Raw genomic sequence first — 26690 nt, forward strand, 5'->3', positions numbered from 1 at the left:
GAGGACCGAGAATGCCCCCATTCTCGTCGTCTGGGCTGTAGTGGAGCAGGTTGAGAGCTTCAAGTTCCTTGGAGACCAACAAATGAACATGGTCCAAGCACACCAAGACAGTCGGGAAGAGGACCCGACAAAACCTATTCCCCCTCAGGAGACTGAAAATATTTGGCATGGGTCCTCAGATCCTCAAAAGGTTCTACAGCTGCACCATCGCGAGCATCCTGACGGGTTGCATCACTGCCTGGTATGGCAACTGCTCAGCCTCCGACCGCATGGCACCACAGAGGGTAGTGCGTACGGCCCAGTACATCACTGGGGCCAAGCTTCCTACCATCCAGGACCTCTATACTAGGTGGTGTCAGAGGAAAGCCCAAAAAATTGTCAGACTCCAGCCACCCTAGTCATGGACTGTTCTCTCTGCTACCGTACGGCACATCTAGGTCCAAAAGGTTACTAAACATCTTCTACTCCTGAACATCCAATCAAGTGGCTGTTGTATTGGGCGCATGTGACAAATCAAATTTGATTTGATTTACACTGGCGGCCCCCCGTGGCAATAAATGAATAAAACCTAAAGCTTACCTTGACTTGGAAGAGTTCCTGTGTTAGTTAGCTAACATTGCATGCCTCTCTGTTTGAGCCAGGTGTTTGAGTAGGCTAAACTAGCTGGCTGCATTCGGGAAAGTTAATCAAAAATACAACTAAATATAGCTAGCTCTCCTCTCTTGCTTCTCCTTCATTTTTGAAGAAATTCATTTGTTAAAAAATAAAAGTAAACTATTGTCTCTCTCTTTGATTAAATTACTAGATTAATTCTCTGACCATTTGATTGGGTGGACAACATGTCAGTTCATGCTGCAAGAGCTCTGATAGGTTGGAGAGCGTCCTCCGGAAGTTGTCATAAGTACTGTGTCTGGTAGGGGGAGAGAACCACAAAACCTCCTAGATTTTGTATTAAAGTCAATGTACCCAGAGCTAGGACGGAAACTAGTTGTCCTCTGGCTAAATCATGGTGCTACTCTACAGAGTGCTGTTGAGGCTGCTGTAGACTTTCATTGCAAAACAGTGTGTTTTAATCAATCATTTGGTGACGTGAATATATTTAGTGTAGTTTTATCTAAAAAGGATAACTTTTTAATGTTTCACTATTTTTATTTTTTGAAATTCACTAAAGGGGATTGTCCTCCGTTTCCTTGGAGGAGCTCCATATGTGTTCTTGAAATGTAATATTTCCTTTTTAAAATAAAGTAGGCCTACTGTAGCTTGACTTCTTAATGTAAACCTCATTGGTTCACATATTCCATCTTTTGTGGAAGTGGGCAGTATGTCTTATTTTATTTCAATATGAATAAATTTGACATGCATGCTTTCGCCTAACTCCAATACAGAGTGGACTTTTCTGAAGTTGTTGTCTCGCACATCTGGAAGGGTAACTTCATTATACTAAATATCTTGAAAAATTAGGTTCTGCATTTATCCAATTTGTAGCAAGCAGTCAGCCCTAGTTTGAACACAGCTTCCTATTTTTGGAATTAGAAGGGGTTACATTTCTCACTTCATCCACAGTCAGTGATTAATTATCCAAGTAATTAGTATCTAGAATATGTATACAATATTTGATCTGAACATTGTGACACATGGCAAGCCATAAGGTTAGGTTACCTGCTGGCTGCTTGCTTAGATGAAGTGGAATATTTTGTTGAAGTGTGTATGAAACTAGGGCCTTGCTGCCTAACACATGATGCCAATATTTACTGACTCAGGACCCACCTCTATGGCCCTATTGCTTGACGGAAGCATTCCACACCATCGTAGGAAACATACAGTTGAAGTTGCAAGTTTACATACAGTTATGTTGGAGTCATTAAAACCCGTTTTCAACCACTCCACACATTTCTTGTTAACAAACTATAGTTTTGGCAAGTCGGTTAGGACATCTGCATTGTGCATGACACAAGTCATTTTTCCAACAATTGTTTACAGACCGATTATTTCACTTATCATTCATTTACTGTATCACAATTCCAGTGGGTCAGAAGTTTATGTACATTAAGTTGACTGTGCCTTTTAAACAGCTTGGAAAATTCCAGAAAATGATGTAATGGCTTTAGAAGCCTCTGATAGGCTAATTGACATAATTTGAGTCAATTGGAGGTGTAGCTGTGGATGTATTTCAAGGCCTACCTTCAAACTCAGTGCCTCTTTGCTTGACATCATGGGAAAATCAAAAGAAATCAGCCAAGACCTCAGATAGATAAAAGAAATTGTAGACCTCCAAGTATGGTTCATCTTTGGGAGCAATTTCCAAACGCCTGAAGGTATCACGTTCATCTGTACAAACAATAGTATGCAAGTATAAACACCATGGGACCCCACACAGCTGTCATACCACTCAGGAAGGAGATGCGTTCTGTCTCCTAAAGATGACGGTAGTTTGGTGTGAAAAGCGCAAATCAATCCCAGAATAACAGCAAAGGATCTTGTGAAGATGCTGGAGGAAACAGGTACAAAAGTATCTATATCCACTGTAAAACGAGTCCTGTATCGACATAACCTGAAAGGCCGCTCAGCAAGGAAGAAGCCACTGCTCCAAAAAATCCATAAAAAAGCCAGACTACGGTTTGCAACTGCACATGGGGACAAAGATTGTACTTTTTAGAGACATGTCCTCTGGTCTGGTGAAACAAACAGAACTCTTTGGCCATAATGACCATCGTTATGTTTGGAGGAAAAGGGGAGAGGCTTGCAAGCCGAAGAACACCATCCCAACTGTGAAGCACAGGGTTGGAGTATCATGTTGTGGGGGTGCTTTGCTGCAGGAGGGACTGGTGCACTTCACCAAATAGATGGCATCATGAGGGAGGAAAATTATGTGGATATATTAAAGCAACATCTCAAGACATCAGTCAAGAAGTTAAAGCTTGGTCGCAAATGGGTCTTCCAAATGGACAATGACCCCAAGCATACTTCCAAAGTTGTGACCAATGGCTTAAGAATAACAAAGTCAAGGTATTGGAGTGTCCATCACAAAGCCCTGATCTCATCTATCGAAAATTTGTCGGCAGATCTGAAAAGGCGTGTGCGAGCAAGGAGGCATACAAACCTGACTCAATTACACCAGCTCTGTCAGGAGGAATGGGCCAAAATTCACCCAACTTATTGTGGGAAGCTATGCAAGGTTACCTGAAACGTTTGACCCAAGTTAAACAATTTAAAGGCAATGCTATCAAATACTGATTGAATGTATGTGAACTTCTGACCCAATGGGAATGTGATGAAATAAATTGTTCTCTCTTAATCTGACATTTCACATTCTTAAAATAAAGTGTTGATCCTGACTGACCTAAGACAGGGACTTTTTACAAAGATTAGATGTCAGGAATTGTGAAAAACGGAGTTTAAATGTATTTGGCTAAGGTGTATGTAAACTTCTGATTTCAACTGTAGTATTTACATATTGTTGTGGTGGCATTTCAGTGAGAGGAAAACTCTAAAAGGGCCAGTTTCCCGGACACAGATTATTACGGACACAGACTAAAAAGCATTGTATTGGAATTTCTTCATTGAGCATTGTTTTTAGTCTAGGGCCAGTGTTCAAAAGCATCTCAGAGTAGGAGTGTTGATCTGTCCCCCCCTGTCCATATACTCATTATGAATAAAAAGGCAAGACTGATCCTACATCTGCACTACCCTGAGACTCTTTGTGATGTACAGGTCTAGGAGTAAGCTTAACCTGTGTCCAGGAAACTAGCCCTAATGATGAACTACACTGGTGTTCCTCAGGTGCTGCCCGTGGTCTCGGTGCTGCGGCATGGGGGACTTCCGGCCGCGGACGGTGTGGCTGGGCCACCCAGAGAAGAGGGAGCAGAGGTACCCCCGGAACGTCATTAACAACCAGAAGTACAACTTCTTCACCTTCCTCCCAGGGGTGAGTGTCAGGTACTCCGGGTCAACAAAGCAACCGCCATCTGCTCCTCATTCACAACACAACAAGCTGCAATTAGTTTAGTGGCAAAGGGGAGTTATTGGTTTAGTGGCAAAGGGGAGTTATTGGTTTAGTGGCAAAGGGGAGTTATTGGTTTAGTGGCAAAGGGGAGTTATTGGTTTAGTGGCAAAGGGGAGTTATTGGTTTAGTGGCAAAGGGGAGTTATTGGTTTAGTGGCAAAGGGGAGTTATTGGTTTAGTGGCAAAGGGGAGTTATTGGTTTAGTGGCAAAGGGGAGTTATTGGTTTAGTGGCAAAGGGGAGTTATTGGTTTAGTGGCAAAGGGGAGTTATTGGTTTAGTGGCAAAGGGGAGTTATCGGTTTAGTGGCAAAGGGGAGTTATCGGTTTAGTGGCAAAGGGGAGTTATCGGTTTAGTGGCAAAGGGGAGTTATCAAAGGGGAGTTTCGGTTTAGGCAAAGGGGAGTTATCGGTTTAGTGGCAAAGGGAGTTATCGGTTTAGTGGCAAAGGGGAGTTATCGGTTTAGTGGCAAAGGGGAGTTATCGGGTGGCAAAGGGAGTTATCGGTTTAGTGGCAAAGGGAGTTTATCGGTTTAGTGGCAAAGGGGAGTTATCGGTTTAGTGGCAAAGGGGAGTTATCGGTTTAGTGGCAAAGGGAGTTATCGGTTTAGTGGCAAAGGGGAGTTAGCGGTTTAGTGGCAAAGGGAGTTAGCGGTTTAGTGGCAAAGGGGAGTTAGCGGTTTAGTGGCAAAGGGGAGTTAGCGGTTTAGTGGCAAAGGGGAGTTAGCGGTTTAGTGGCAAAGGGGAGAGTGAGCAGTAGAGCTGACCCCATAGATTCGAATAGGGGGTTGGTGGACACGGATTCTAATCAAATGACCACTCATGTTAGCCTGTGCCGTATAGACTAGTGTGCCTCTACTGTAGTTGTTGAGTCTCTAATTAAAGCTAAACCACGGCAAGAATAGTAAGGAACATTTTATTTTAACTTTCTGATTTTCTGAGCTTAATTTTCATATGAATTTGGTTTTCAAACATTATCTAGTCTTAAACATTGTGCCCTTTTTGGATATTAAGTCATGCATTAAAAGTAGGAAAAACAAGAAGACCAGTCCTTTTTTGCATTGCAAATTCACACATTCTCAAATCAACACATTATTCTTGTTATGTGAGTGTTCACTGTCACCTGTCAGTAGTTGAGGAAATTACTCACAGTAGCAATGGGAGAACACAAACTTTCCCTTTGTAGTAATCTTGCACATTGGTAGTAATGAAATTCAGCTATGTGAGACTGTTAAATCTATACTTGACTGTGGGTGGCACTAGAAAAGTTGATGTATAAGTTGAGATATATCATATATACAGTAACAGTCAAAGGTTTTAGAACACCTACTCATTCCCGTTTTTTCTTTATTTTTACTATTTTCTACATCGTAGAATAATAGTGAAGACATCAAAACTATGAAATAACACATGGAATCATGAAGTAACCAAAAAAAGTGTTAAACAAATTCTTCAAAGTAGCCATCCTTTGTCTTGATGACAATATTGCACATTCGTGGCATTCTCTCAACCAGCTTCATGAGATAGTCACCTGGAATGCATTTAAATTAACAGGTGTGCCTTGTTAAAAGTTGTGGAATTAATTTCCTTCTTAATGCGTTTGAGCCAATCAGTTGTGTTGTGACAAGGTAGGGGTGGTATACAGAAGAGAGCCCTATTTGGTAAAAGACCAAGTCCATATTATGGCAAGAACATCTGAAATAAGCAAAGAGAAACAACAGTCCATCATTACTTTAAGACATGATGGTCAGTCAATGCAGAAAATGTCAGGAACTTTGAGAGTTTCTTCAAGTGCAGTCGCAAAAACCACCTTGCGCTATGATGAAACTGGCTCTCTTGAGGACATCCACAGGAAAGGAAGACCCAGAGTTACCTCTGCTGCAGAGGATAAGTTCAATAGAGTTAACTGCAACTCAGATTGCAGCCCACATAAATGCTTCACAGAGTTCGAGTAACAGAGCTGGCATCAGATGACCTGGCCTCCACAATCACCCGACCTTAACCCAATTCAGATTGGTTTTGGATGCGTTGGACTGCAGAGTGCAGCCAACAGCTGCTCAGCATATGTGGGAACTCCTTCAAGACTGTTGGAAAAGCATTCCTCATGAAGCTGTTTGAGAGATTGCCAAGAGTGCAAAGCTGTCGTCAAGGCAAAGATTGGCTACTTTGAAGAATCTCAAATATAGAGTATATTTTGATTTGTTTAACACTTTTTGGGTTACTACATGATTCCATATGTGTTACTTCATAGTTTTGATGTCTTCACTATTATTCTACAATGTAGAAAATAGTCCAAATAAATAAAAAACCCTTGAATGAGTAGGTGTGTCTAAACTTTTGACTGGTTCTGTATATTAGAATGTGTGTTTGTGTGTGGATATGTCTGAAACTATAAGCTTATTTTTGTCTCAACTGAACCCTTAGTGATCAATATCTTGTCACGTGCATATACACTGCTCAAAAAATTAAAGGGAACACTAAAATCACACATTGTCACGACTTCTACCGAAGGTAACTCCTCCGGTTTACTAGCCGCTACCGATCCCTTTTTCTTTTTCTGGTTGTTTTGTCTGTGTTCCTTTTCACACCTGGTTTCAATTGCTTTGATTTCTGTGGGTATATAGGGCACCTGTTACCTGCCGTAATTCGTGCAGGATTAAGCTTGTGAGTATTAGTGTTCAGTATTCTATGCGGTTTATTGTTTTCGCATTGACGTATGTGTATGTAGTGTCGGCACTGTGGTTGTTCCTCCGTGTACTGACACGAGTTTGTTTTCCTTCGAGCGCGTTGTTTGGACATTCATCTGGGCCAATTTTGTATTGGTGGACTATGAGTACAGATCTCTACATTAAACACGCTTCTCAAAGAAAAATCCCTGCGCCTGACTCCTACACCTCTCACCGAGACGCGCTTTATCACACACATCCTAGATCTGAATGAATGAAATATTCTTATTAAATACTTTTTTCTTTACATAGTTGATTGTGCTGACAACAAAATCACACAAAAATTATCAATGGAAATCAAATTTATCAACCCATGGAGGTCTGGATTTGGAGTCACACTCAAAATGAAAGTGGAAAACCACACTACACGCTGATCCAACTTTGATGTAATGTCCTTAAAACAAGTAAAAATGAGGCTCAGTAGTGTGTGTGTGGCCCTCCACGTGCCTGTATGACCTCCCTACAACGCCTGGGCATGCTCCTGATGAGGTGGCGGATGGTCTGTTGAGGGATCTCCTCCCAGACCTGGACTAAAGCATCCACCAACTCCTGGACAGTCTGTGGTGCAACGTGGTGGTGGATGGAGTGAGACATGATGTCCCAGATGTGCTCAATTGGATTCAGGTCTGGGGAACGGGCGGGCCAGTCCATAGCATCAATGCCTTCCTCTTGCAGGAACTGCTGACACACTCCAGCCACATGAGGTCTAGCATTGTCTTGCATTAGGAGGAACCCAGGGCCAACCGCACCAGCATATGGTCTCACAAGGGGTCTGAGGATCTCATCTCGGTACCTAATGGCAGTCAGGCTACCTCTGGCGAGCACATGGAGGGCTGTGCGGCCCCCCCAAAAAATGCCACCCCACACCATGACTGACCCACCGCGAAACCGGTCATGCTGGAGGATGTTGCAGGCAGCAGAACGTTCTCCACGGCGTCTCCAGACTCTGTCACGTCTGTCACATGTGCTCAGTGTGAACCTGCTTTCATCTGTGAAGAAAACAGGGTGCCAGTGGCGAATTTGCCAATCTTGGTGTTCTCTGGCAAATGCCAAACGTCCTGCACGGTGTTGGGCTGTAAGCACAAACCCCACCTGTGGACGTCGGGTCCTCATACCACCCTCATGGAGTCTGTTTCTGACTGTTTGAGCAGACACATGCACATTTGTGGCCTGCTGGAGGTCATTTTGCAGGGCTCTGGCAGTGCTGCTCCTCCTTGCACAAAGGCGGAGGTAGCGGTCCTGCTGCTGGGTTGTTGCCCTCCTACGGCCTCCTCCACGTCTCCTGATGTACTGGCCTGTCTCCTGGTAGCCCATGCTCTGGACACTACGCTGACAGACACAGCAAACCTTCTTGCCACAGCTCGCATTGATGTGCCATCCTGGATGAGCTGCACTACCTGAGCCACTTGTGTGGGTTGTAGACTCCGTCTCATGCTACCACTAGAGTGAAAGCACCGCCAGCATTCAAAAGTGACCAAAACATCAGCCAGGAAGCATAGGAACTGAGAAGTGGTCTGTGGTGCCCACCTGCAGAACCACTCCTTTATTGGGGGTGTCTTGCTAATTGCCTATAATTTCCACCTGTTGTCTATTCCATTTGCACAACAGCATGTGAAATTTATTGTATATCAGTGTTGCTTCCTAAGTGGACAATTTGATTTCACAGAAGTGTGATTGACTTGGAGTTACATTGTGTTGTTTAAGTGTTCCCTTTATTTTTTTGAGCAGTGTATTATAATGCCCCTAATGTACGTACATATTTGTGGTTGGCTGATTTGTGAAATCATATTGTTCTGTTTTGTTTTCTCAGGTGCTGTTTAATCAGTTCAAGTACTTCTTCAACTTGTACTTTCTGCTCCTGGCCTGTTCTCAGTTTGTCAATGAGCTCCGGCTAGGTGCTCTGTACACCTACTGGGTTCCTTTGGTAAGCAGTGTAGCATTTTGTCAAAGTAATATAGCATCAAGTATTCACATGATCCACCAATCACTTGCTTTAGAACAAGATACTTGTTGTAAATTTACACATTTAGAAGGTTTGTCTTATATTTTTGTATTTCAGGGAATTGTTTTGATTATTACCATTTTGAGAGAAGCAGTTGAAGAGATCAGATGTTATTGTCGAGACAAAGAAGTGAATTCACAGATATATAGCAAGCTCTCAATAAGAGGTAAGATTTTGTTTGCAGTTGGTACCCAATAAGAAGAATAAACAACAACATAAATATGTTTCATAAACAGGTCCAATGTAACCACTCCAACCAATTAATGACCTACAGTAGTTTTCTGATGCTTCTATTCAGTATAATACAAGTACCTGAATAGTGGGTGTCTCCAATAGAGTTGGGGTCTATTCAAATTTAAATTCCAGTTACATTCTTGAATTCGAATTTCAACAATCTTCATGTTATGGAATTGAAATAGTATTGGATTTAGACTGTTTGAACTGTTTGAATTGGAATTGTAAACACATTTAATCCTTGGAATTGACTTGAATTGGATTTCCCAGTGAATGGAATTAAAGCATTTAGAATCAAAAGTTGATTGCAAGATTTATTTTAACTTGTATTTCTATATTTCCCATATAGTGAGGCAGTCTGAACAGTGACATGATCAGCCTGAAACCCGGAGGGAATTTAGTTCTAATTGGAATTTGTGGAATTGTTGGCGATAATATTGAATTATTGGAATTTACCTAACATTGAAATTGAGAGGAATTTAATTATCTCTGAATGCAAAGACTGACCTGGAATTTGAATGAAATGGAATTTCCTGGGAGAGGGAATTGAATTTTTGGAATTAACCCCAACCCTGGTCTCCAGTCCAGTTAACTGTATGAGCTTGGTCCGGTCCTGTCTAAGCTGACAGGGGAGTGGGTCCTGGGTGGGAGGGGAGTGGGAGGGGAGTGATGGCTAATTCAAAGCAGGGATGTAAAAGTGTACACAAGAGGGCTTGGAATAAAGTGCTACTAGCAATAAAAGCCTGGAGACCTCTTGCGGTTTTCATCACTTTTCCCCTTTGATCTGGCAGCTTGTTTTATCAATAAACACAATAAATGGTTGCTTCCATGATTGTGGCCTCAGTGGCTTGTCTTGTTGCACAGGGTGTGAGAGATAATGGCATTAAATGCCTGTAGATTGTTTTGCTTTGAGAAAGTAGCTACTCGAGCAAAACATGCTGTTAATTTATGTTTTGATGTCAGTCGTCCACCAAGGATTTGTGTCATCCTGTAGGAATGTATGATTCATAATTTTAAAGTAGTTTCTTTCTCCTTAGTATTTTGACTTCTGACCAATTATTTCTGAAGCTTATTGGGAAAGTTTAGTTTGTGTTAGCAGATTTGTGTATAAAGTAGACTAAACTCAGATGATAAAACCAAGTGAAACAGAATGGGTTTTCAAGCCCAATAAATCTAAATGCATAGCAATATTAATGTATTACATATGCAAAAGCATGAGGTCACAGCAAAGGTCAAGGGTGAGTGACCCGCTCCAAACAATTTTGCCTGTTCATTCCAAATGGAATGAGAGAAAAGGCTCAACTCCCCCCACCCTCCCAACATTCTTTCAGATCTGAAGGCCTACATGGAAAATGACTTTCCCCCCACTTTTAGTGGAAGGAAATCTACAACAACAGTTGTCTACATTTGCAAGGTAACCTGGAGGAGACAGTTTGGCGTAAACAGTGAGCTGAATAGTGTTTCTGTATGTATGGGCCATGAGAAGAGAAGACTAGTGTTTTAACAGTGTCTTTGAGTGACGTTAATGGTACCAGGATGTCGCACTTCCATAAAAAACCTGTGTGAGCCATGTGAATGTTTACATGGATGTTTTAGATTTGTACTTGTTTGGGTTGTTTTACTCTATTCTTCCTCTCCTAAGAGGAATGGAATGTCCATAAAACAACATTCATCATTAATTTCTGATCTAACCACAATACCATTATGATTTTCAAATTGAATTTAGTCAACTCAACATTCTGCAATCTGAAAACGCTTATTGAATATTCATTTTACGTTTGTTTTTATTTCAGGCACTGTGAAGGTGAAAAGTAGTGGCATTCAAGTTGGAGACCTTATAATCGTGGAAAAGGTTTGAATCACTTTATAGATTTCGCCTCAACTGCATCAATGTATTAGGCAAACTACATGACAGGATAGCAAAGTTGCCAAATATGACAAATAATTGGTCTGTTAATCTGCTAGACTGGTGACTTGAGTTAAAGATATTGTAATCTTCTGATCAAAGTTTCTGAGCTTGAGTCTGTCAAGCTCAATGCAGACGTAACTGACACAAACTTTAAATGAACTTAATTAGATCAGAAAACCAAACTTGGATTATTGATGACATTGACAAAAAAACTGAAGCAACACTTGTAGGATATTAATCTCTCGTGGACAGGCTACATAAATGGTACTGTAGATCTGTCATGATAAAATGGGATGTGTGAGATCGGCAGCATTAGTTCCAGTGCTTGGGTTTTTCATCACTGGTTATTTGGACAAATCACGATTTTGCAGGTGTTAGCATCTTTTGAATTTTGGAAGGAGAGGGGACATTTGGCCCAAAGACTTGCCCGTAACTTGCAAAGAGAGAGGGTGGAGCTCTTCATTTCGGTTCTGCTCGTTGTTTTCTATCTCTTCTCTTAACACGTATGGACCCAGAACTTAATCGAGCATCTGACCAATTACGCAAGATTAAAGTTCTGGGTTAGTCGAGATTAGTAGGATATAGACCACCCAGAAAATACCAATGCATTCTTACCAGATACTTCACCTAAAACGCCATTAAGTTGGCATATCCATGTGGGAAACTTAAAACAAGGCAATCAATTGTGCCATTCAAATTCACTGGTAACATTATAATAAAATATAATTTGGTAGGTTATATTTGTCCTATTTCACATGTACAAGTATGTATTATACGCATGTGTGAAATTGATTTTTTTTTGCATATTCCAACTCCCCCTGAGAGTGGGGTCATGGCCAGGGTCAGACATTATCAACAGGGACCTTGGAGCAATTAGGGTTAAGTGCCTTGCTCAAGGGCACTTCAAAAGATTTTTCACCTTGTAGCTTGGGGATTCGAGTTAGCGACCTTTCGGTTATTGGCCCAATGCTCTAACCGCTAGGCTACCTGCCGCCACTATGTTGTTAAAAGTATCTTAAGTAATTCTAATAGACATTCCAACTCCTAACAGTATTTTTTTACTGGCTACTGTAGAAAGAGTGGATTCTGGGAGTCTTTGAAGGATAGGTCACACGTTGTTCTCTTTATACATTTTATATTTTTTATCCATGACCGAGGAGACACATTGAAAGTAAATCGAACTCTGAATTGTTATGATCTTCTGATTTTGAAATCTGTTAAAACATTATTTTTTTTAAATAACATTCAAAATGTGTACCACCGCATGGATCTGAAGTGCCACAGTGAATCTTTATTAAACCCATCGACCACTTAAAATAATCAATGTCCAGCTCAATGTTTTGAAATCTGTCAACTTAAATAGTGTTGAGAATTCATCTTCCAATTACGCTGACCAGGATTCAGTCACAGTGGAGTCTGGGTCAAACAGAGTGTAAAGCCTGGTCAGGCTCCTATTCAGGGTAAGGCTGGATGATTTGCTGCAGGGATTATTATTGTGACTAGCTGAATGCAGGTAATGTAGCACATTAAAGCAAAAGTCTGAACGTCCACAGTTATAGGGGGGTTAGAAGAACAGGATGCAAGTTGAAGTCGTGTTTTTCTTTATATCTGCCTTTGTAGAACCAGCGAGTTCCTGCTGACATGATCTTCTTAAGGACCTCTGAAAGAAATGGTAAACATCTGCTGGTCATTCATTCAAATCTCCAAAACAGGATAGTTAGGGTAATGGCATGTTTAAAAAGGGTGGTGAGGTGAAGGGATTAGCCTAGAGCCAGGACAGGAAGTGCAACAATGTCTAAATTGTAATTGGGTCCAGTAGGCTATCGTTCAAAGTGGTGGTTGGGGGGGACGGGTTGTGGTAGAAGACAGAAGAAGCATGGTCCATTCATTTCCCCTGACCATTTTTGTCTTTTAAAATGCAAGTTAGTTCCTAAGGAAAATCCCCAAGACAGGCAGAGTGTAGAATAGAAAGAACATATAAAATGCAAAGAGAAAACTGGGGAACCAAGGTACAAAGACTGAGCCTAATCTGAATAAACAAATGTGTTATTGGATGAGATTTGAAAGAGTGGTGACAGAAACAGAATGAATTGCTCCCATGCAAAACAATGCCATCTCCACCAGGCTTGTTGTTTTCTAAACAAGTACACCACCATCCCCTCGATAACTAGCAGCTGTTAGGATCCATCGGAAACATGCAATAAAACATTTGGAGTACGACAACCTTACACTTTTATTATCTTGATTTGGAGTAAAACAAACTAGATGAAGCATGCTTAGTTGTGGTTGTGCTTTCCTGTGGGGGGAGGAAAAACAACATGTTTATTTTACTGGAAAGAGTGGTTAGTTGGTTATCTCTCTGACACATGGAGGCCATTAGGTCAATTATGAAGAGGCTAGCTAGGCCCAGTGTTCTGAGCTATAGACAGGCAGGCAGGATGACGCAGACCAGGAGGAACTGGGGTTACTGGAGGCTGTGGGGGGATGAGGGTTGGGTTGGCATGGATACCTCTTCACATTCTTGTTGATCCCCAGAGTAATGTGCAGTTGGGCACCATTCATATTTGAGCACTATTTTGCAGTAAGTCGTTTGGTAAGATATGTTTATGTTGAAAGATAGAGTGGATGAAGGATGCACCAAATAAAATAATACTAGAAGTTGACGCATGTGACAAAATGTACAAGTTTGTAAATTATCATTATTTACATAGGGTAACACATTTAGTTTTTTAGATGGACAGAATGTAGTTATTTGTACCATAGAGGCCCTATAACTCTGAATGCTTCTGCAATCTCTAAAGCCTACACAACGGTGCCCCCTAGAGGTGTCTGACTCCATTCTGTATCAGTTATTTTCCTCACTTCTGCCTTGTTCTAGGCTCCTGCTTCCTGCGTACTGACCAACTGGACGGAGAGACGGACTGGAAACTACGCCACCCAGTGGCCTGTACTCAGAGGCTGCCCACTGCTGCTGTGAGTCACCAGACCAGATGGCTGATCTATCTTTTAGTAGAATACGATGCTGGCACTGCACTGACTGCATAAAAATGTAGTAAAGTAATGCCACATCTCATGTTTTTGGGGGATGTTCTTGGAATTTTTATCGCTTATTGATAAGTGACCATGTTGTGATTGCTCCTCCAGGATCTTCTCCAGATCAGATCCTATGTGTATGCAGAGGAACCAAACATTGACATCCACAACTTTATTGGCACTTTCACCAGGGTGAGTGTTAGGGCCTGAACAATGATATTTTACTTTTCTTGTTTAAGACATGCATAAAGATAATTGCCACCATATATAGTGAACTTTGATGAAGGACTTTCTGTTTTCATGGAGTAATGTTCTATCCTCTGTCTGTGTTTTGTGTCCTCTGTGCTGTGCTTTAGGAGGATGGAGACCCTCCAGTCAATGAGAGTCTCAGTATTGAGAATACCCTTTGGGCCAGCACTGTCATCGCCTCTGGTAAATACCAACTCCCCCAGTGGTGTGCTCTTTCTCTCCACTGAAGCAGCTAAAACATGGAAGGAAGCAGTACCAGCCCTTCCTCCATCTCTCTCTCCCTCCATCTATTGCTAGAGCAGTGATGAGGCATTACTTCCTCCACGCTTGATGTGCTGATGATTTGTCCTCCTACACACACACACACCGGCGCAATCAGACATTTGGTCATTTAAAACTAGTTCGGGGTAGTTAACCATAAAAGACAAATTGGCAAACTCTCATGTACTACTGTCATTATACATTTCAAAACATGCATTCACATCAAGGGAAGTCTTCTACATGCTTTATTATATGGTATGGTTTATGATTCGAAACTTGTCAGTTTAAAAGTTTCAGTCCATTACTTGAATGTTCTGTCTCTGTAGGCACTGTGGTAGGAGTAGTTATTTACACAGGCAAGGAACTCCGGAGTGTGATGAACACCTCAGATCCAAGGCACAAGGTATATTAATGACAAACATCCTGCACATGATGCTTTCCTTTAGTACATGAACTCATGCAAATAGAGGTAGAATTCTGGTAGAACTATATTTTACGGTACTGTGTCCATGGTAATTCATAGTTTACTACTGTGTTGTTACCTTTTTTTAAGGTCTTAAAAAAAGAAAATACCCTGGTCAATTTATGTACTGTAAAGTAAACCGCTACCAATACTGAAATAATCATATCATTTCAACAGTTGTTCCATAATATTGTGTTTAGAGTGTTTTTACGTGTACTGCCTGATGTCATTCTCATTTATCATCTCTTATAGGTTGGCCTATTTGACCTGGAAGTGAACTGTTTAACCAAGATCCTGTTTGGGGCTTTGGTGGTGGTGTCTCTGGTCATGGTGGCCCTCCAACACTTTGCCGGCCATTGGTATCTGCAGATCTTCCGCTTCCTGCTGCTTTTCTCCAACATTGTCCCCATCAGGTAGGAGTTTAACACACTTTCTATTTAATTTAAATGACCAATTAATAAATGCATATTTAACAACATTTAACAGCAGGTTTAAGACCAAAAGTTGGTATTTTCAGTTGAGGCCTACATTTACATAAAATCTTCCCTTGCTTAATTGTTTCTACATATCCTTATGCGCATGTTTGATGGACAACCTAAACCCATTAATATCCACATTTTATTAAATTAATAAAATGTGAACTTTGTGTATCCAGCTTGCGTGTGAACCTGGACATGGGTAAGATGGTGTTCAGCTGGATGATCAGAAGAGACTCCAAGATCCCTGGTACGGTGGTCAGGGCCAGCACTATACCTGAACAACTGGGACGCATCTCCTACCTGCTCACTGACAAAACAGGTCTGCTACTTTTGTGGTTTATAGACATAAATATGTAATTATTGACTGCCGGACTATCACGGCTGTGTGGCTGTGGACTCTGTATTGAGCTTAAGAGGTAAGAGTGCCTCCATAAACTGTCAGCTTAGTCAATTCACATAATATGTAACTATGGTAATAAAACATGACAGTAAAGTATAAGGTTTGCAGAAAACTGCTAAATGTTGTAGTGCACAGGACGTGTAGTGGCTAGTGCTACAATATAAGACAATGCCAAATGCCTGTATCTTGTTTTAGTAGTCAGAAGAGGACATTGCCCCAACATGTCAGTCTGGCATATGAGAGTTGATAGTGTTGAAGATTTGCTAAGGTTATGTTCATTATGAGTGCTAGGGCAAGCCTGTCCATTATCAGGGCAATGGGGTCAAAGGTCAGTCTAATGTAGGTGCTGTAGGGGCTTCTCAGGTCATCCTGAAATACTAGCTACAGAGGGGGGGCTTTTAAAGTGTGAAGACAGTCAGGACACTGACAGCATGGAAAGATACTTGACTTGTAGATCATAGTGTGACTGTAATATAGACTGTTTAAAAATCACTATGTTTAAATTATTATAATAATTTTAACACCAACACTACCATCTCGCTTCCAACACTTCTGACACCAGTGCAAATAACCCCTTGATCAGTAGAAATGCTACAAATAGTATAAATTGTGGTTGTGTGTTTGATGCAGGGACTCTTACCCAGAATGAGATGGTGTTCCGTCGCCTCCATCTTGGAACGGTGGCCTATGGAATGGACTCCATGGACGAGGTGCAGAGCCACGTGTTCAGTGCCTACACACAGGTAAACAATAACCATCACCACTGAGCCATATTGAGATAGTTGTGGCGCACATAGAGCGTCATTGACAGAAACAACAATTGCCAAACTCTCTATGTAGACCTGTGGCTCTGCATCTGTCCATATGGGCTGTGGGCAATGAATTACTAATTGGTGAGACAGTCAATGCTTGAAAACTCAAAAGAATTCTGTGTGAAAACCAATAACAACCCTTGTCTTTAGGGCATATCTTTTGGACAGCATATCAGCTAAGTGATTATTGTTTGGCTGAATGCTTCCTGACCCCTAATGACATTCTTTGTCCCTTTGACACCAGAGGTTAGTGGAGAAGGAAACCGGATTAGCCACTAGCCCCAGAGCCCACTAGCACTGACCTGCCCTAGTTTAATGACTCCACCATTAACCCCTGTGGAAACACAACCCCCAGCCTAAAAATAGCAGCAGCAAGATGCTAAAGCTAATTGTTCATATTTCTTATTTTGTTACACACCTGGTTGTGTTTACTTTCTGTGGTTGGTATGAATGAATAGGGTAACTACTTGGTTAGTAGTCATTTTAGAACTGAGTAAGTTCAGAGAAGTGTTATGTTTTAGCACTACAAAACGCATATATTTCATATACTTTATTGCCATAGTTACTGAATAAGGCAGCTCACAGGTACATGTACTGTGTATATATACATTACAGTATATATTCCCCACAAATAATGTATTTATGTGATGACTGTTTGTCAATCCATGGCTGAGAAAAAAAGTTTATTATTAAAAAAACGCTCTGCTAATTATTGAAAACCTTGCAGGTAGACAGATGCTCCAACTCAGTCGGCTAACTTTTCTTTTCTGCATCTTCCACCCCACAGCCCTCTCATGACCTCCCAGCATCCAGAGTTCCGGCGGCCACTAAGGTTCGTAAGACCATCAGCAGCCGTGTGCATGAGGCGGTGAAGGCCATCGCCCTGGTGCACTGTGTGACGCCCGCGTATGAGGCCAACGGCGTGGCGGACCAGGCCGAGGCAGAGCAGCATTATGAGGACACCTGTAGGGTTTACCAGGCTGCCAGCCCAGACGAGGTACACAACGGCTCACCCTAACTACTAGACATAACTGTCCAAAAATATAGCAACCAGGGGTTGTTAGTGTTTTATACAAATAATTAATTAACAGTTGACATTTGCTCTGCGAGGTTATAATATTGTTTTTTGTTAAAGATACAGTAGACCAACATATACAAAAATTGCCTGGGAAAAATGTGAGTTGTCTACTCAACACCCTCAGGAAGGTTAAAGGGAATTGTTACTAGGTATTGCGACAGTAGAATAATAGAGTTAAATGATGGAGAGGGTCACTTCAAGTGATTTGGAAGTTTGAACCCTTGGTGGTTGTTGCTGTGGACAACCTGCTGCCTGCTGCCTTTGAAGGAAACCTTGAGGAGACAAATGACACGTGTACCTAGCTATGTCACTGATCGCTATGAATCATTTGAAGTCCAGGAAGAAGGCTGAGGAGGAATTCACCTTGATCCATTTGCTGTAGTGTAAATACACATTTCCTTAATGTGCTCCCCAGTCTATTGGATTTCAGCTAACCTATTCCCTCTTTGAATCTCCTACCTTAGTATTAGATACTTTGATATGGCCCACAGCTTTTGTTTTTATGGTGAGCTGTGGCTTATTGTATGCTCAACTTCATGCAATACAAGCATATTTTTTTTTCTCTCGCAAATACGTATGAGTCTTGAAGCTCCTGTCCTGTTCCAAGATTTTTCACAGGTTACAATATAAGTCAATGTGTTGCTATTCCCTTTCTTGATTGAATGTTTTTGCAATTGTTAAAATAGGTATATTGTATCCGCTTGATATGATCTTGGCTCAAATTCAGTTTGCTTTCCTATGGCTTCTCAGGAAGTCTATATATAGATATGGTGTTGACTGTTGGCTGCCGGTGGTAGTGGTCACAATGTCAGTGGCAGTTGCATGCATGGTTTATAATCGTAAGCCATTTATCTAACTTGCTTTGTTGGATGTGATACAGGTAATTGCCAAAATAAAGGAAATACCAACTGAGTGTCTTGTTAGAGCTACCAGAACAGCTTCAATGCACTTTGGCATAGATTCTACAAGTGTCTGGAACACTATTGGAGGTATGAAACACCATTCTTCAACAAGAAATTCCATAGTTTGGTGTTTTGTTAATAGTGGTGGAAAACACTGTCTCAGGTGCCGCTCCAGAATCACCCATAAGTGTTCAATTGGGTTGAGATCTGGAGACTGAGACGGCTATGGCATATCGTGAATCATCAGCAAGTTGAGCAGTCTCCGTCACTGACGCTCCTGCCAAACGTGCCCCAACAATCACCCCTCTTTCAAAGTCACTGAGATTTCTTCTTCTAGCCATGGTAGACAAAGTAATGGGCAACTGGGCCTGCCCAGTATTTTTATACATCACTCTAAGCATGATGGGATGTTAATTCCACACCTGTGTGGCAGCACCTGTTTTGAATATACTTTGTATCCCTCATTTACTCAAGTGTTTTATTTATTTGGCAGTTACCTGTACATGTTTGGCAGATATAACCCGTTTTTTAATGAAATCAAAATGAATAGTCCTGGTTGTTGTGTGGAGATATTATTCCAAAACTTGTGGTTTTACATCTGCTTATTTAGTATATCATATGTATTATGTCTAATATATTGATTGCGATATCGACTCAAGAGAAGTGTGTTCTTATAAAACAAAGGCAGAGTATAAAGTATTTCCTGAGGGTTATACTTCCAAGCAGGGCCAATAAGAATTTTAGCTTCTGCCAAGCTGTGGTTTTGACTCCAGATATTTGCCAGTAGCAGATCCAGCTCAATTAAATCCTAGACATTCCCATGACTAGGTGGTGCTGTTGGGTTGGAGGCCGATTCACTGCTCATCTCCATAGTGAATGTAGCCTTACTAATGTTACCATGACTAAGTCAAACACCTCATTCTCCCCAACTTGTATGACCAACACACAAGGTAGTCAGAGCTTTGTTGATCATTATGGAGTTCAGCTCAAGACTACCATTAGCCAAGCATAGCCTCAGGCCAAATATTAGCATAAAATAAGTATTGTTTGTTAGCTGGAAGAGGCTTGGTTTGGGACCGGACTTTGGGTGTATTTAGGGTCCAATTGATGCCTATTCCTGTCCATCTGAGATTGAAATTAGAGACTGGTCAGTGTAGGCATGGGGGATGAATTGTGTTTTTGATCTTGTGCTGGTGGTCTGGAAGTTATTGGGAAAAATAACTTCTGACCCCCCCCCCTCACCCCAGAAGTGATTCTTTCAATCAATTCAAATGTCGTCTGTTTGGCATTATCCTCATGTGACCTTCGAAAGAGACCAGAAACAACATGTGGCATTGTCTTTTAAAATTGTCTTCCTAGTTTGTCAATCAATACTCTTGAGTGCAGAAAATGCTTTTATTATTGATTTGAGCTGAAGTAGAGCTGTGCTCTTTCATGTGCTACTCAGATTTATATTTCCTGTTCTTTCATTTGTCCTGTGAAAAGGTACATCATGTTAATCTCTCGTGAAAAGACTACGTAAACATAAATGGTACTGTAGATCTGTCATGATAAAACGGGATGTGTGAGATCAGCAGCATTAGTTCCAGTGCTTGGGTTTTTCGTCACTGATTATTCATGATTTTGCAGGTGTTAGCATCTTTTGAATTTTGGAAGGAGAGGGGACATTTGGCCCAAAGACTTGAGTGTAAATTGCAAAGAGAGAGGTTGAAGCTCTTCATTCCGGATCCGCTCAGTCTATCTCTTCTCTTAACACTATGGACCCAGAACTTCATTGACTATCTGACCAATTACGCAATACTTCAGTTCTGGGTTAACCAAGATTAACCCCTTTCATGCTAAAACAGTCCTTTCTCCTTTTACCTTTATCAAATGTATGTATTTTTATAACCACCCATTCACCAAACTGTTGCTAGGTTTCGCTGGTGCAATGGACAGAGAGTGTGGGTCTGACCCTGGTCGGACGGGACCAGAACTCCATGCAGCTGAGGACTCCTAGTGGACAGATCCTGAACTTCACCATCCTACAGATATTCCCTTTCACCTATGTTAGCAAGCGAATGGGAATCATAGTTCGAGTGAGTGCTGCTTACTAGGATATGAATTTGATTTGAAAATTCTAATTTGAGTCATCCCTTTACAGTTGCCAGAGGTGTATGCTTTCCTCAGCTGATCTAATGTATTGTGGAAGATCATTTATATTTTGCTTGATTGCCGGCCAACTGTCTGTGTTTTGATGTAACTACTCCTTTGAAAGATCCATTGTATAGCTGATATCAGTAGGGCCAACTGTTTGGGACCAACTGCTCTTTTTTAAGATACATTTTATGGCTTTTGATCCTGAGCATTGATCCATTTATCTATCAAGACATAGGCTGATCTAAGACAGACTTTACCCTGCTATGAACTCCGATGAAAAAGTCTCTGTGCTGTCTGCATGACTAACTTGTTGTTGGCTTGGATAGACCTGCTATAACTCTACTTTAGGAAGGCTGGGATTAAACTTGGCTTCCTCAAGAAAATATTTTCAAACATGTGGACCCCTTGTGAACATTAACACCAAAATAAGTTTCCCTTTCTAAGCAACCAACCAACCAACAATAATAAACTAATCCTTTATGTGCATCTCTACACATGCATTCCAACTTATTCATTGATGTGAATGTTTTTCTTCAATTTTGTTTGTCAAGCATTGAATTAAGGTAATGGCAGTGAATGGTCTGTTTTACAGGATGAGTCTACAGGAGAAATAACCTTCTACATGAAGGGTGCAGATGTAGTGATGGCAGGCATCGTCCAGTATAATGATTGGCTGGAAGAAGAGGTATTTTTGGTTTCCTCTATTAAAACACGTAATTATAGTTTTAATAAACGACCACAATGAATTGATTATAGCGTGTTGTGGTCATCTTTAGGGTGTTGCTGTCAATTTTCCCTTTCTTGGAAGGTTCAGTCCTTGTGTATGTTTGAACGTTCTGATATGAATGTTTTGGTGTTACTTTTGCTCTTTCTTCCAGTGTGGAAATATGGCCAGGGAAGGCCTGAGGGTCTTAGTCGTTTCCAAAAAGTCTCTAACAGAGGAACAGTACCAAGACTTTGAGGTTGGTAGCATGCCCTCTCTATCTTTGGTCGAGCTTCAATGTAACTGTCGTCACGTTGTTCCATAGAGTATGGGACTGTGCGGTAACCCAAGCCAACAGAAGGAGGAGGATGTTGGAGAATGAATTGACTGTCCTGAGTAACCAAGCCCACCGTTAGCGACCTTGACATTTCAGTGTGTCATAGTCATTTGGCAAAGTCATTAGTGAGGTTTAGGGTATGCATCTTAGTTTGAGCACATCCACATAGTGTCATAAATAGAAGGGAAATTCCTTTTGATCAACGTCTGGGTTTGACATGTGAAACTAGGTGTGGTAATATTCTTACAATGACATGAATTTACTAGTTGCTGCACCTCCCTCTGTATGTGTTGTTTTTACTTTACCAGTGTATTATTATTATTAGTGCTACTCCTTATGAGATTAAAGAAATGTACATTTGTGTTGGATGACAATATAGCACTCATTTGTTTATCGTCCTACACAAAATATACTCTTTCCAGGTGTTGTCTTGGAGTTGTCATGTCCTTTCATGTCTTTTATATATGCTAGGTAGCCTACCTACCTGCCAACAACAACAAACCAACAACAACAAAAACAAAATAGTTTCCACAGATACTCGCCATTGTTCTTAAGATTCTTAAGTCAAGTGTGTTGTTTGATACTCGGATATCCCTCTCTCTCTCTCTCTCTCTCTCACACACACACACACACACACACACACACACACACACTCCCATTCTCAATACAGGGTGGGAGGGCGGGCAGATGGGCAGTGTCTCCCCTGCAGCCCCACCAGGCCCATTGCCTGAGTGTATAATTGTGAGAGCTGGCTGGTGGGCGGTGGTGACTCACGCACAGATCTTGTGTTCCTGAGTGAGTCACTCAGATAGCTTTTTGCTTTATCTCCTCTGAGCTGGAGACTGCTGGACATTTACTTGCTCCTTCCAAATCCTTCTCATCCAAAACATGTTACATTTGACGATTTTGTATGTTTGACAGTTAATACATCAAACTAGCTAAACTCCAATATGCTATATTCGGATAATGTCTCACAATCCAAATATATTCACCACATTTCTCTCGTTACTTTCTCCACAGGCCCGATATGTCCAGGCCAAGCTGAGTGTGCACGACCGGTCTCTGAAGGTTGCCACGGTGATCGAGAGCCTGGAGATGGAGATGGAGCTGCTGTGTTTGACAGGGGTGGAGGACCAACTGCAGGCTGACGTACGGCCCACCCTGGAGATCCTACGTAATGCAGGCATCAAGGTCAGGGGTCACCGGGGCAGTGGGGTAGACGGCCTTAGCAACAATTCACTTCAATACATTTTACATTGACGTTTTAGTCATTTAGCAGACACTTTATCCAGAGTGCATACATTTTCATACTTTTTTCAATACACTTTATTTATCCCTGGGCTTTATGCCCTCTGAAACTGTTGTTATGTGTTGTGTCATTGTTTGAATGTGGATAAGAAATGTAAAACGTATTAATCACACAGAAATGTCATTATAAAACTGTTTTACCTGTGTAGGTGTGGATGTTAACTGGAGATAAGCTGGAAACAGCCACGTGCACGGCTAAGAATGCTCATCTGGTGACCCGCAACCAGGAAATCCACATCTTTAATTCGGTGAGTGGAGAAGCAGTAGAGGGCATTTTTCTGTTCAACCACTGCACTTTGAATATAATGTTTATTGTGAATTGGAATAAATAGCTTTAGCATAAGGGGTCATTCCTAGTTCATCGGATCATCCACAGTTTCCTGTCGTCTGCACTGACCTCTTGCGGACATCCATCCTCTGTGTGGTGAAGGCCCATAGCTGTGCTTATGTAGTCCCCCAGCCATGTAGCCCAGACTGGATCCGCTGGCTATTTGGCTGGCCCAACAATAAATCACCTCTCACAAGAATAAGCATTCAAGCCAGTGTCAACCAGACCAGAGCCTTCCAGACCTGGGTTCAAATACTATTTGATATTGATTCAAATACTTAAGCTGTGCTTGACTAGCACTACAGGCAGTCTAAAACAAACACTTATAGTACATATATTTGAATAATTTTAAATGCTATTTGACCCCAGGTCTGGAAACAGGCCTGTGAGTACCAGCTGAACCACTTCCTGAGGGAACACAGACAGAGAATCTAACTTTCTAATTTGTTTTGCAGGCTTAGCTCTCAAACAGCACAGTTGCTTTGATAGTCTGTTGACTTCCCTTTTGGCCTTCCAGTTGCAAAAAAGCTTGCCTGCCATAGGAAGTTTAGGACTTGCGTACAACAATTGTTACTGGAAGAGTATAACAATGGCTGGCACAGCATGAAAACAATCCCTTAGCTTCTCCCAGCAGAGGAGGGCAGGCAGGGGCTGTGACTGTTGAGTGGTCCAATAGCCAAGGCATCTGCTATTGGCTTCCTGGTTCGACACAAATGGCACTGGGTTGATGACTTGACGTATGAACACGCAATTTGAGAGGATTATAGCCATACCAGTGCATAACATTGGTTGACATATTTATGTCTTGTTGTCATTTCCAGTTCCACATTTTTGGAATTCCGAGTCCACATATAAGTTTGACACAGTTGCAGAAACTATGGGATGTTTTCTTCTTAATATGGACCTTAGGTTAGACAATTTGCCCTATTGTAAATGTCCACACAATCAACCTCCATATTTCATTAGAAATAGTAGTCTATATAAATCCACAAAATCAGCCATGTATTAGTGGGTTCATGTCCTGGTCGTCCTTATGGTTTCACACCTTACATATGTTCAACATTTGTCAGTTGATCAGTTCACCCTGATGCTAATCTAGAGTGTGGTTGACAGTTGCAGTCAGGAGAGCAGCTACTCCTGCTGCTGTGGGTTAGATAGCTATCTGTGTGTCTCTGACATGATGGTAAGCCATGTACTGTCTGTGGTCCTAGGTGACGACACGAGGAGAGGCCCATCTGGAGCTCAACGCTTTCAGGAGGAAACACGACTGTGCTCTGGTCATATCAGGGGACTCACTGGAGGTAAGCTAAGCATCGTCCTCACTCTGAATACTTTACCTTATCTGTGTAAACCAAACCAAAGCACTGTTACTGAAAAGGCCTTTGGTGGTATCTGTGGTATTGGTAATAGTCAGTCTAACATTGGTTAAAGTCTCACTGAATCAAATCAAATCAAATCAAATTTTATTTGTCACATACACATGGTTAGCAGATGTTAATGCGAGTGTAGCGAAATGCTTGTGCTTCTAGTTCCGACAATGCAGTAATAACCAACAAGTAATCTAACTAACAATTCCAAAACTACTGTCTTATACACAGTGTAAGGGGATAAAGAATATGTACATAAGGATATATGAATGAGTGATGGTACAGAGCAGCATAGGAAAGATACAGTAGCTGATATCGAGTACAGTATATACATATGAGATGAGTATGTAAACAAAGTGGCATAGTTAAAGTGGCTAGTGATACATGTATTACATAAGGATGCAGTCGATGATATAGATTACAGTATATACGTATGCATATGAGATGAATAATGTAGGGTATGTAAACATTATATAAGGTAGCATTGTTTAAAGTGGCTAGTGATATATTTACATCATTTCCCATCAATTCCCATTATTAAAGTGGCTGGAGTTGAGTCAGTGTCAGTGTCAGTGTGTTGGCAGCAGCCACTCAATGTTAGTGGTGGCTGTTTAACAGTCTGATGGCCTTGAGATAGAAGCTGTTTTTCAGTCTCTCGGTCCCAGCTTTGATGCACCTGTACTGACCTCGCCTTCTGGATGATAGCGGGGTGAACAGGCAGTGGCTCGGGTGGTTGATGTCCTTGATGATCTTTATGGCCTTCCTGTAACATTGGGTGGTGTAGGTGTCCTGGAGGGCAGGTAGTTTGCCCCAGGTGATGCGTTGTGCAGACCTCACTACCCTCTGGAGAGCCTTACGGTTGAGGGCGGAGCAGTTGCCGTACCAGGCGGTGATACAGCCCGCCAGGATGCTCTCGATTGTGCATCTGTAGAAGTTTGTGAGTGCCTTTGGTGACAAGCCAAATTTCTTCAGCCTCCTGAGGTTGAAGAGGCGCTGCTGCGCCTTCTTCACGATGCTGTCTGTGTGAGTGGACCAATTCAGTTTGTCTGTGATGTGTATGCCGAGGAACTTAAAACTTGCTACCCTCTCCACTACTGTTCCATCGATGTGGATAGGGGGGTGTTCCCTCTGCTGTTTCCTGAAGTCCACAATCATCTCCTTAGTTTTGTTGACGTTGAGTGTGAGGTTATTTTCCTGACACCACACTCCGAGGGCCCTCACCTCCTCCCTGTAGGCCGTCTCGTCGTTGTTGGTAATCAACGCTACCACTGTTGTGTCGTCCGCAAACTTGATGATTGAGTTGGAGGCGTGCGTGGCCACGCAGTCGTGGGTGAACAGGGAGTACAGGAGAGGGCTCAGAACGCACCCTTGTGGGGCCCCAGTGTTGAGGATCAGCGGGGAGGAGATGTTGTTGCCTACCCTCACCACCTGGGGGCGGCCCGTCAGGAAGTCCAGTACCCAGTTGCACAGGGCGGGGTCGAGACCCAGGATCTCGAGCTTGATGACGAGCTTGGAGGGTACTATGGTGTTGAATGCCGAGCTGTAGTCGATGAACAGCATTCTCACATAGGTATTCCTCTTGTCCAGATGGGTTAGGGCAGTGTGCAGTGTGGTTGAGATTGCATCGTCTGTGGACCTATTTGGGCGGTAAGCAAATTGGAGTGGGTCTAGGGTGTCAGGTAGGGTGGAGGTGATATGGTCCTTGACTAGTCTCTCAAAGCACTTCAAGATGACGGATGTGAGTGCTACGGGGCGGTAGTCGTTTAGCTCAGTTACCTTAGCTTTCTTGGGAACAGGAACAATGGTGGCCCTCTTGAAGCATGTGGGAACAGCAGACTGGTATAGGGATTGATTGAATATGTCCGTAAACACACCGGCTAGCTGGTCTGCGCATGCTCTGAGGGCGCGGCTGGGGATGCCGTCTGGGCCTGCAGCCTTGCGAGGGTTAACACGTTTAAATG

At 42.0% G+C, this 26690-nt stretch overlaps 1 protein-coding gene across 4 annotated transcripts in view; it reads left to right on the forward strand.

Moving 5' to 3' along the window:
• Window positions 1-26690, forward strand: part of LOC112216303 (probable phospholipid-transporting ATPase IIA) — a 43595-nt gene that overhangs the window by 3100 nt on the left and 13805 nt on the right. For 3 of the 4 annotated variants that reach the window (XR_006079108.1, XR_006079109.1, XM_024376192.2), the window contains exons 2-20: window positions 3781-3925; window positions 8536-8649; window positions 8785-8893; window positions 10755-10813; window positions 12491-12542; window positions 13749-13843; window positions 14015-14095; window positions 14260-14335; window positions 14740-14816; window positions 15129-15289; window positions 15532-15674; window positions 16386-16498; window positions 17355-17564; window positions 20464-20625; window positions 21279-21371; window positions 21565-21648; window positions 22747-22917; window positions 23184-23282; window positions 24574-24663. Coding sequence is in view for 2 of the 4 variants with exons in the window: in XM_024376192.2 (XP_024231960.1) it covers window positions 3781-3925; window positions 8536-8649; window positions 8785-8893; window positions 10755-10813; window positions 12491-12542; window positions 13749-13843; window positions 14015-14095; window positions 14260-14335; window positions 14740-14816; window positions 15129-15289; window positions 15532-15674; window positions 16386-16498; window positions 17355-17564; window positions 20464-20625; window positions 21279-21371; window positions 21565-21648; window positions 22747-22917; window positions 23184-23282; window positions 24574-24663 (2134 nt within the window). In the remaining 2 variants the exon portion in view is untranslated. Of the gene's footprint in view, window positions 1-3780; window positions 3926-8535; window positions 8650-8784; window positions 8894-9310; window positions 10814-12490; window positions 12543-13748; window positions 13844-14014; window positions 14096-14259; window positions 14336-14739; window positions 14817-15128; window positions 15290-15531; window positions 15675-16385; window positions 16499-17354; window positions 17565-20463; window positions 20626-21278; window positions 21372-21564; window positions 21649-22746; window positions 22918-23183; window positions 23283-24573; window positions 24664-26690 lie in introns of those variants that run through there. The other variant, XM_024376193.2, reaches the window with a different exon arrangement.

The sequence above is a fragment of the Oncorhynchus tshawytscha genome, linkage group LG16, assembly GCF_018296145.1.
Source record: "Oncorhynchus tshawytscha isolate Ot180627B linkage group LG16, Otsh_v2.0, whole genome shotgun sequence".
Lineage (NCBI taxonomy): Eukaryota > Metazoa > Chordata > Actinopteri > Salmoniformes > Salmonidae > Oncorhynchus > Oncorhynchus tshawytscha.